Here is a 10,825-nt window from a genome sequence, read left to right as displayed (position 1 = left end):
CTCCGCCACCTGAGCCTGTGTAAACTGAGCCTGCCAAAAAGATAGAAATATACAGGCTTTTCAGACAGCTTTCTCAACACTAGCAGTACAGATGAAACATAAAAAAAAAAAAAAATTAAGCCCTCGAATTAATCAGAATGGCTTTCTAGATTACAGATAAAGAAATCTGCAAATATTGTAACAGGATTGGACCCTCCTTCATTTGAGGGCTCTCCTCCTATGATAGCTGTGATTAAAAATGCTCAGAATTGTAAGCCAATGTCTATTATACCTAAACTATGTTTCCGCTGCAAGCCAGTGGTAAAGGAGAGGACCTTCAAGGATTTCAGTTGGCATAACTGAGTCTTTGAAGACACTGATGGATGCTCGAGTCAGAGACTAAGAGCTCATAGACCCATCCCCTTTAAACAGTTAACAGATCCGAAAACAACTTCGTAGCTCCTTCTAATTCTCCCTGAAATCTGTTCAAAGTCTTGAGACCATGTCGTTTTGTCTTGCCCATCTGACTTTGTTTTATGGTCATCCTGTCAAATTTTGTTTCTATGTGTGTAAATTTGTTTAATTGCTTAAATGTTGTTTTATGTTTTATGTTTTATATTCTGAGGGGGTGAAAGGTCAAACTTCCCCCTCAGGCTGTTAGTCCTAACTAATTTCAAAGATTCTCAGAAAAGGAGGCAACAAAACTAATAAACTAGCTCTGTCCTTGGAGCCAGGCACTTGCAGCTGAGAGTCTCTGCCTACATCAAACTGACAACCAGCCCAGGGCTGCCTAAGCCTCTAATGATGTACTCTGGGCTCAAACAAGCTCAGAAGCCTGGACACGGTTAAAAATCTGTAACATCTATCACAAAAAAGTTAACTTAAACTCGTAATTTAAGGTTAAAGCCATTCTAAATAACAAATGACATAAACCAACTCAAGAAGTCTCCAAATGTACTTTTAAATTGGGATAAGATTTTTATTTAATTCTTGTCCTATCAGATTTATAAGTGTTAAGATTTAAGGTAATGTTTTTAAATGAAGTATTAGGGCTGCACATCTATGTGTTCATATACAAGATCTTTTCTTGCTGGCAGACAAACTTTGTAACATGAAAATAATACACTTGGTATTGATTTTTAAAAACACTAAGTTGGAGCTGGTCATGGTGGCCCATGCCTTTAATCCCAGCACTTGGGAGGCAGAGGCAGGTGGATCACTGTGAGTTCGAGGCCAGCCTAGTCTACAAAGTGAGTTCAGGACAGCCAAGGCTACACAGAGAAACCCTGTCTCAAAAAACAAAACAAAACAAAACAAAAACCACTAAATTGTTCATACTGTTAAAATTTAGTTTCATTTTATAAAAATTGTGGTTATGCTCTATGACTTCACTCCCAAAAAGGAAACTATGAGATATTATCACCTAAGGAAAACTTACAATAGAAAAATCAACAAATAAGATATATTGATCATAATTTAGATTTAGAAGCCTATGTTTTAACTACTAAGCATACTCCTACAGCTATTTTATGGCAAAAGGTCTCCCCGTATCTTTTAAAGTATTAACTCCTTACTATGAATTTGTTGCATATTTAATTCAATTAATAAGAGAACAATCACATAAATATTTGCTATTGAACTTGCTATTATAGGAATCCCTTTTACTAAATAGCAAATTAATTGGTTATTTTGAAATAGTGATCCATGGGTGATATCTTTGGCTCACTTCATGGGGGAGAATAGATAATCACTACCCTAAAGGTAAGTTATTACAATTCTTAAATGTTCATACTTTAGTTTTCCCAAAGATAAGAAAAGAAAATCCCATCCTTGACACTCCAGTAGGTTTTGCTGATGGTTCACCCAATGGAGCTGTTTTATATGTGATCCAAGATCAAAATACATATTAAAAACGTGTTCTGCTTCAGCACAAGTAGTAAAATTACGAGCTGTGACAGCTGTGTTTGAGATGATGGCACAATACTCTTTTAATTTGTCTTGTGAGGTTGTGGGTCACAGGGACGTTGACCTTTAGGCAGGTTGGGTGGAGTTTCTGGGGACTGCTGGCAGATGCAGTTCACAGCAGTGCGTGGTCACTCCTGGAATGCAGGGAGAAGAGTCACTTAGAGGACGAGTTCTCACAGAAAATATCCACTATGGCATGAGTTACAGGACATTCAGAACATGGCATTAGTTACAGGACATACAGAACATGGCATTAGTTACAGGACATACAGAACATGGCATTAGTTACAGGACATTCAGAACATGGCATTGGTTACAGGACACACAGAACATGGCATTAGTTATAGGACATACAGAACATGGCATTAGTTACAGGACACACAGAACATGGCATTAGTTACAGGACATACAGAACATGGCATTAGTTACAGGACATACTGACCATGGCATTAGTTACACAATGTATCAACCATTGCATTAGTTACAGGACATACAGAACATGGCATTAGTTACAGGACATACAGAACATGGCATTAGTTACAGGACATACAGAACATGGCATTAGTTACAGGACATACAGAACATGGCATTAGTTTGGCCCTACCTGCTGTTTCTGGGTCTAGAGGTCGCTGATCTCCTCCTCTTGGTCCTTGCAGATCTGCTGCAGCAGGGCCCAATCCCCTTGCACTTTCTTCTTCTCCTGCCTCAGCATGTCCACCCTCTTCTTCAGCTGACTCTGCTCCATCAGAAGCCTGCGGCGGAGGTTGCTTGAAACCCCTCTGCAGAGTCAGCCCCTCCCAGCCTCCTCCTTCTAATCCCTACTCCCAGCCCCATAACCCTCACCTGGCCCCAGGTTCCCATGAAGAACTAGGAAACAGGCCAATCCAGCCAAGACAGCTGCACTCAGAAAATCATACAGAGAGAACAGCCAATTCAGGAAAGAACAAACAAGTTCTAAAGTCCCCAACACCTACAAGTAAGTTTTAAAGTCCCCAACACCTATAGGGATCCATGATATTCAAAATGGAAGAGGAGCTGCCACCTGGCCTTTGCCTTCCAAGCATGAAAAAGAAGGCGAGATGGCAGGCACACCAAGGAAGGGTTAGCTGGATCCTGAATGAGACCGGACAGACTATGGCCATATGGTGGGGGAGGAGGTTCCTTTCTGTCAGAGCTCTAGGGGAGGGAAGGAGGTGGAAGAGAGAGGGAGAGTGGGACAGGGAAGATACAAGCCTGGGGATAACACTTGGGATGGAATCTGGATAAATTATAACAAATTAACATTAAAAAAGAAGGGGACAAATATTAACAAGGAAGGACAGGAGACCCAAGGGGAGAACATCCTAACTACTGTCCCTTAAGAATAAGCTCTGTAAACCCTGCCTGAGCCCCTGAGGGTCAGGCATGCCTGACACCTCTCTCATGTCTCTAGATAAGTGATTCACAGCATGAGAGGGGTAGAATCAAAGCTGGGGACTCTCCTGTCCAAAACCCAAGAAAGGCTGTGATGGTCACTGCAGAACTGTTGTGGTCCCTGACAGGCACTTACCAATAGAAGGCAATCTCCATGTCCAGCTCTGTGAGGTTCTTTGAGGCTTCAGCATTCTCTCTCTCCAAATTCTGGAGGTCCAACATGACCTGTTTGTGCTCCTTCCTGAGTTTCTCCAAGAGAGGATTTGGCCTATTGTAGGGCCTGGCCCCAAGAGCAAAGAACCACATGAATATGGACCTCAAGGAGCTGGTGAAGTCAGGCTGTGCCCTGGACTTAGGCAAGCCCAGAAGATGTGCAAGCCCAGAGGCTGCGCAAGCCCAGAAGATGCGCAAGCCCAGAAGATGCACAAGCCCAGAAGATGCGCAAGCCCAGAAGATGCTGCATCCTGGCTTCTAAGTACTGGGATGTCCTGCTGCTCATCAAGCTTGCTTATGAAACACTAGCAGAGGCTAGGTGTTCAGCTGAAGGGTGTCCTGGCTGCATGAGTTCAGTAAGGAAAGTCAGTAAGCGGGGGCCCATTACGTTCTCATGAGTCTATCCCACAGGTCCTGGTGCCCCAAAACCTGTGCTTTCATTTCTGCTTTCAGAGCAGTGATTGTAGATACTGGGTGACTACTACCACAGAGTCAGACTGTGCACATAATTCTGGGGATGAGACACAGCATCAGGACAGCTTTATGAACTGCCCAAGGCATTCCAATGTCCTCCAGAGTATAAGGCACAAGGTCAGAGACAGTGTTGATCTCCAGGCCTTCCAGTCATGCACTGAGATAGAGCAAGTGGGACCAGGACACTCCAGATGCTACCAGGAGCTTCTAGCACTCAGTCACCTGCCAGGCAAGTAAAAAAAAAAAAAAAATCTCATCCCAAACCCACTTACTATCTCACATAAGCCACCACCTGTCAAGGCCTTTCCAAATGCATGCTGGGGACTCACTCTCCACTGCCTCAATCCCTGTGCTGTGTGACTCAGACCACGGGATCAGGTTTTCAACTGGAGGAAGCAGAAGAATCTGTTTCCCATCTCACTCTGTCCAAACTTTAAGTCGTGCCTTGCCTCTGAGAAGCATCAAGGGACATGAGGCTTGGCACAGAAACACCTTGGAGGTGCAGCCTCCTAGAACCCATGACCTTAAAAGGATAAGGATCAAGGTGGCATCGCAGACCCAAGACTGACACCACGGGGTTTGACACAATGCGTACCTTTCATCCAAGGATCCTTCGGTTATAAGGATGAGGCTGTCCCTCAGGTCTTTTCCCTCCTGGGTTATCACCTGCAGCTGGTTGGTCAGCTTCTTCATTTCCTTCCTCATCTGCCTCTTGGAGAGGAGTTTTGTGGGGTATGATGGCTCCCCACTGGCCCCTGTAGGTAGAAGAACTCAAGTGAACTTGCATAGTGACAAGGCATAGAGTTCAGACAGACAACCCCCATTTCCACACAGGCAGAGTCTCTGCCTGGAACCCAGTGACACGCTAAAAATTTTTGTCTCAGGCCTGAGATGCCTACTTTGTGGATCTCAGCTCTCCCATCACTCTGCAGAGAAGTGTCTAAGCAGCCAGGATTTTCTCCACCTTCCTACACATGCTTCAGGTGACCACAGAGATGGCCTCCTCAGGCTTGTTCACAACAGCATAGGAGGCAACCTGGCTTCAGAGCCGTTGGTCTGTGGTTACAGAAGCCAGGAGAATAATGGCACAGTCACAAGCACCCAGGGGCTGTGGACAGGCCTGGGCCTCCTGCTTTGTCACTCTAGGACAGTGACTGTGGATTAAAAACCCATCAAGTAGTGGAACAAGATCGATAGACTGATCAGTTCTCCCCACTGACAGACCCAAACACCCCAGAGCTGGCAATAAGGATCCAGTCTCTGTCTTGCTCCACTACCTGTGACAGTTTGCCTGCACTAGAGCTATGCCAGCCACCCACAACTACTGATTCAGAAAACCTGTAGATGCCACTGTCAGGGAGAGGTGGTCAGAGGAATCCTGAGAACATAAGGTCACAGCCAGGAGCATGTTTCTCTCTCTGTTACTACTGTCCCATAGCCACAGCACTAAAAGAAGCCAGTGGGAGTGAAGTGCAGTGATGCCCTGCCTTAAATTGGGAAACACTGACACCCCTTGACTCCTGATGGCCTCCACTGTCCCCATGTTACACCTCAAATGACAGTAAGAGTAAAACCTAGGCCCTCCCAGTACAACAGCTTTGGCTTTGCCAGCTCCAGACTTTGGAGATGGACAAACTGCTTTTGTGAAATCCTAAACTTTCAGGAATTTTGATAAGCAAGGAAGTCTATTTGCTTCCCAGAGGCTCCTGTTCTGTGCCCCATTACTGGAAAGGCCAGCTCAAGCCCCCACCTCCTCAAGGAAGGTCTGCATCCCCTGCCCAGGACTCACTGTGCTTTCCCCAGGACCACTTCTTTCTTGGTGATTTAAACTCAGATGGAAGGCCAGCTTCCTTCTGTCTCCCTGGGCTTTCTCCGCTGTCCCGATTCTCTCTCCCAAATAGACTCCTCAGTGTGGTCAACATCTTGATTGATAAGGCCTATAGGCACTGGAAGAATGCCCTAAGAGCACTTGCTAACACTAGTGACATCACAAAGGATGCCAAGAGAATGTCCAGAGAAGGGAGCGCTGATGTCATAGGGAGGGAGCAACCTTCACCTCCCTGCTCATGGTCTCCTTGTGCTTAGCAGAAGCTAAGGTGCCCTTTCTAGCATTCTCTCTTGGGATAGCCATTGACCACCACTTCCTCCCAGACCAGAGATCTTTCTAGGCTGGATTAGAAACAGTTTAGCTCTTTTCATGTGGGGGAACTGAGTGTTTACTTGCCAAACAGTGCACAGGAATGTCTCATTCCTTCCTCAAAAACCCCTATTCATCAATATGAGAAATTAAATAGTGGGGAGAGATCACACCAGAATGAATGTGGAGGAAAGGCCACCTGCCTCATGTGTACAGGGGGTTGAAAGCATATCCAGGCAGAGCCTGCAGGGCTAATTGCAATGGCGCATGCTTCTTAGGAGGTACAGTCATGGAAGGCATGTGCTTACCTTTTAAAAGTTGCCCCACTTGAAGTTTAATAATAAACACGCAGAGACCCGTGCTTTGTCTGTGAAACTTCAGATAAAGTCCTGATGCTCAAGAGCTCTGTGAAGATTTCCTGGATTATGTGACCATCAGCTGACAGGCATGTGTGTAAAAGATGCCATTCCAAAATTATCCAGAAGCATACTAGCACCCCACATCCAGCTCAGAAAGGTGGATTCACAGCCCCATAGATTATGATGAGATCCAGCTGAGTATAAATGTCAATATATGGCAGTCTCTTGTGGATCAGGTGACTACCACAACTAAACAGTCACAGCAAACACCAGCTGCAGTGAGCATGGCCAGAGCTTGCTGCCAGTGTTGTGCCTGCAGCTGATGAGGTTCAGGCATGACCCTCAGATGACCTGACTCTATCAGGCCAATTGCCACTTGTTGAATTTTGGGGGGGAAACAGACAATAAAACACTACTAATTATTAACCATGCAGCTCTGAATCCAGCAGAGAGCATCATAATATATGAGGTTTATCATAACCCCAAAGGTGACTGCAAATGGTGTAATGTTGGGGTGCTGAGATGTGCTAAAGAAGCATGCCTGAAGAAGGAGGGACCTGATGTCACCCTTGCAGGTGTGTGCTCCTAAAACATGGAGCTTTAGTTACTCATGAGTTACTGTGCTGAACTGGTGATGCCACACACATTCCATCAATGCATGACTTGCCATCCATGTAAGTGGCAAACAAGAATTTCCCGGAACCTGAGGTGTACCTTCCATGTTAAGTTAAACTCAAAGCCACTGTAAGGATTCAGGATTCCTACTTCTCTCGTGATAAAGACCTCTGTTTACAGAAGGGTGGTGACACCGTGGAGTCAAGGAGCCATGACCTTGAAAGCAGCAACAATGACTCCCACTACAAACAGAGTCTTCTGCTTCCTGAACATGGACTCTACCTGACTGCAGTTTTCATGTCTCAAGGCTGTAGGTTTGGACCTATTGATTATCTGTACATGACTGTGTAGGAGCAATAAAAACTCTACAGTTCTTCAAGCGGAGAACCTAAGAGCCTTCACTATCTATCAATGGCTTAAGTTAAAAGCCGATAGTTGTGTGTAGACAGAAGGTACTGTGTACTTTAAATTCTGATTTCCTCTCTAAATGTAGTGTCAACTCTGCTCCCCAATTGTCCTCCTGTTATGGCAATAAAGCAGCTTACAGCCAATTGATGAGCAGGGGAGAGAATAGGGCTGGACTTCCTGCCAGCCAGAGGAGGAGAGAGGACTGGGCCAGGGGATTCAGGCATGGCTAGAATGGCAAGGAAGATCAGGAGGAAGGAGCTGGAGCCCAGGAAAGCTACAAAGTGCAAGTAGCACTGGGATGTTTGCTGAGAGTAAGGCAAAATAGCACAGAGGGTTAAGAACAGGCTTAGCCTGCTCAGGTTATTATATTGTATTGTAAAAGAGTCTCAGTTATTTGTGGGATAGCCAGGTTAAGAAATAAGCTAAATAGTATTACTATTCAGCTATTAAAAACAAGGAATTCCCGAAATTTGTGGATAAATGGATTGAGCTAGAAATGATCATAATGAGTGAGTTAACCCAGAAGCAGAAAGACTCAAATGGTATATACTCACTTATATCTGCATATTAGCCGAAGGGGCATGTCCCACGAAAGCCTTCACTTACCAGGAAACCGAGACAGAGGGGAGGACATTCTAGTGGGACTCTAGATGAGAGAAGCATGGGAGAATGGCAAAGTAGAAGGATCCAGAGGGTCCTAGAAGCCTACAAGTAGAACATTATGATAGGCAGATTTGGGCCCAGGGGTCCCGCTCAAACTAAGGCACCAGCCAAGGACAATACAGGTGGTAAACCTTAAACCCTTACCCAGATCTAGACAATGGACAGAACATTCTCCACAGTAGAGTGGAGAGTGGGATATGACTTTCTCACATACTCTGGTGCCTCACCTTTGACCATGTCCCCTGGAGGGGGAGACCTGGTGGCAATCAGAGGAAGGACAGCAGGTTACCAAGAAGAGACTTGATACCCTATGAACATATACAGGGGGAGGTAATCCCCCTCAGGAACAGTCATAGGGGAGGGGAATAAGGGGAAAATGGGAGGGAGGGAAGAATGGGAGGATACAAGGGATGGGATAACCATTGAGATGTAACAAGAATAAATTAATAAAGTAAAAAAAAAAAAAGAAATAAGCTAAGAGAAACAAACACAGTTTTATAAAAATGAATTTAAAAGTTGTGAATGGACAAAGTGTTAAGTGTAAGAGGCCCAGATGCCAGTTCAGAGCTGAGGAAGTCACACTCTATCTGGACCTGCCTGGCTGTCTGCAGGATGCATACAGAAATGAACAAGGCTGTGGGGTTCAGGGAAGGCACCGGGGAACTATGGCTCCTAGAAATTATATCATAGAAAAAATAAGATGCACGTCAAAAACTTTCAGAATCTTAGGTCCTGAGGAGTGGAAAATTTGAGTGGAGGAAACACCATGGCCGAGAGTGACCACAGAGGTGCATTTCCACCCAGAAACTGGGATTCCCTTCTTGCTGGGGATGCACCAGGGATGGTCAGAGAATCGCTGAGACACATCTAGAGCTGCTGGCCTCCAGAATAGCTCTGAGAGTGATAATTAGAGCATGTTCCGATAGGACATGGAGGATGCTTTATTAGGTGTGAACAAAGTGAATTCCAGAGTTCTAGCCAAAACCTGCAGCATGTTTCTTCCTTCGCCATGGTGAGAGTATGGCATGTAAAGCCCCAGAGAGGCATGGCTGTGCTCCTTTTGCAGAGACTTTTACAATTGGTATCTGCCTTGCGACTTGTATAGCCAAGGAAAGATTAATGCTGCAGGTCTGTGCTGCTACATCTGCGGTGAGACCGTGTTGATTGGCATAATATTTTGTTTGTGTTTTAGTTTGCATTTTACCTTTGGCTGTTTTGGGTTTTTTTGTACATTTTTTTTATTTATTGTTTTTCATCCTTTGCTAAGGCTATTTACTATATATTGACTGGCTATTTGAAGCTCCTCTTTTTCTCTTTATTTATTTGTTTGTTTTGGTTATCTCAAGACAAGATTTCTCTGTGTAACTTTCTTGGCTGTCCTAGACTCTCACCTTGTAGAGCAGGCTGGCCTCAAACTCACACGGACTGCATTCTGAGTGCGGGGATTAAAGGCTTGTGCCACCAAGCCCAACTTTGAAGCCCTTTTTGAGAAAATGTTTTTTCATGAATTGAAAAAAAGTGATTTCCAACTTTTCACACTTAAGAAGAACTTCTTCATTCAGGTGTGGTGTCACACACCTATAACCCCAGAACTCACAGGCAGAAATGGATCTCTGCAAGTTCCAGAAAATCTGGGCTACCTAGCGAGTTCCCAGCCAGCTAGGGCTACACAGGGGGATGGGCTCTTGGGTGCGGATAGCTTGCCTTACCGCATGGATGCACACTTTATGGTGAAGGACCATACTGTATCCATGCTGTCATGTATTTAGTGACCCCTAAAATATAGTACCCTATATACATACTTTCATGAAGTGAACATGCTGCACAAATTATTGAGACATATTCTGGCATTGCTCTATAGCTTCTCAGGAAATAAAAACATTAATCGAGGAGTATAAAGAAATCAGAAAACCCAGAGATATCTGCATCTGTTTTTGTTTGTTTGTTCATTTGTTTGCTTGTTTGCTTTTGCAACACAGGATCAGTGATAACCACACAACAATGATTACCTGTTTTAAAAAGTGAAAAATCCCAATTGTTTGATTTTTAGCAATGAAGACTCAGGAGCAAGATGCTGGAGTGAAAACCTATTAGCTCAGAGAGGCAGAGAAAGCCCCCAGCTGACCTTCCTACTCAGCTCATACCCTGAAGGAAAAAGCCAAAAACCAAAAGCCCAAGGCCAAGAACTTGCTTGTTCAGCTGACAGCCCAGAAGGAAAAGGCCTGCCAGCTCACCCCACAGCCCAGAAGGAAAAGGTCTGTTAGCTCACCCCACAGCCCAGGAGGAAAAGGCCTGCTAGCTCACCCCACAGCCCCGGAGGAAAAGGCCTGCTAGCTCACCCCACAGCTCAGGAGGAAAAGGTCTGTTAGCTCACCCCACAGCTCAGGAGGAAAAGGCCTGCTAGCTCACCCCACAGCCCAGGAGGAAAAGGTCTGTTAGCTCACCCCACAGCCCAGGAGGAAAAGGTCTGTTAGCTCACCCACAGCCGAGGAGGAAAAGGCCTGCCAGCTCACCCCACAGCCCAGAAGGAAAAGGTCTGTTAGCTCACCCCACAGCCCAGGAGGAAAAGGCCTGCTAGCTCACCCCACAGCCCAGGAGG

The 10,825-nt window shown here is 45.2% G+C and overlaps 1 protein-coding gene across 2 annotated transcripts; it reads right to left on the bottom strand.

The window, feature by feature from the left end:
- Window positions 1-1,943: 1,943 nt before the first annotated feature.
- LOC311604768 (disks large homolog 5-like) lies at window positions 1,944-6,026 on the bottom strand. 2 transcript variants are annotated; one of them, XM_084794821.1, is made up of 5 exons: window positions 5,834-6,026; window positions 4,640-4,799; window positions 3,494-3,637; window positions 2,549-2,711; window positions 1,944-2,078 (listed from the first exon to the last, which is right to left on the bottom strand). In XM_084794821.1, exons 1-4 carry the CDS (start codon window positions 5,964-5,966, stop codon window positions 2,564-2,566), a joined length of 585 nt encoding a protein of 194 aa, XP_084650947.1. In that variant the 5' UTR covers window positions 5,967-6,026; the 3' UTR covers window positions 1,944-2,078; window positions 2,549-2,563. The 2 variants fall into 2 exon arrangements, with proteins under 2 accessions (XP_084650947.1, XP_084650948.1); XM_084794822.1 differs by having other exon boundaries at window positions 1,945-2,078; window positions 2,549-2,696; window positions 5,834-6,023.
- Window positions 6,027-10,825: the final 4,799 nt, after the last annotated feature.

Source organism: Acomys minous (genome assembly GCF_964271855.1).
Source record: "Acomys minous genome assembly, chromosome: 9".
Classification (NCBI taxonomy): domain Eukaryota; kingdom Metazoa; phylum Chordata; class Mammalia; order Rodentia; family Muridae; genus Acomys; species Acomys minous.
This window is presented reverse-complemented; position numbering and strand designations above follow the sequence as displayed.

Excerpts from the sequence above, each read along its gene's own strand:
- LOC311604768 (XM_084794821.1), bottom strand. The coding sequence starts at position 5,966 with ATGTTGACCACACTGAGGAGTCTATTTGGGAGAGAGAATCGGGACAGC. Across the intron at positions 4,800-5,833 it reads GTGGTCCTGGGGAAAGCACA|GGGCCAGTGGGGAGCCATCA; the intron begins GTGAGTCCTGGG and ends TTCTACCTACAG. Across the intron at positions 2,712-3,493 it reads ATGGAGATTGCCTTCTATTG|CAACCTCCGCCGCAGGCTTC; the intron begins GTAAGTGCCTGT and ends AGGGGTTTCAAG.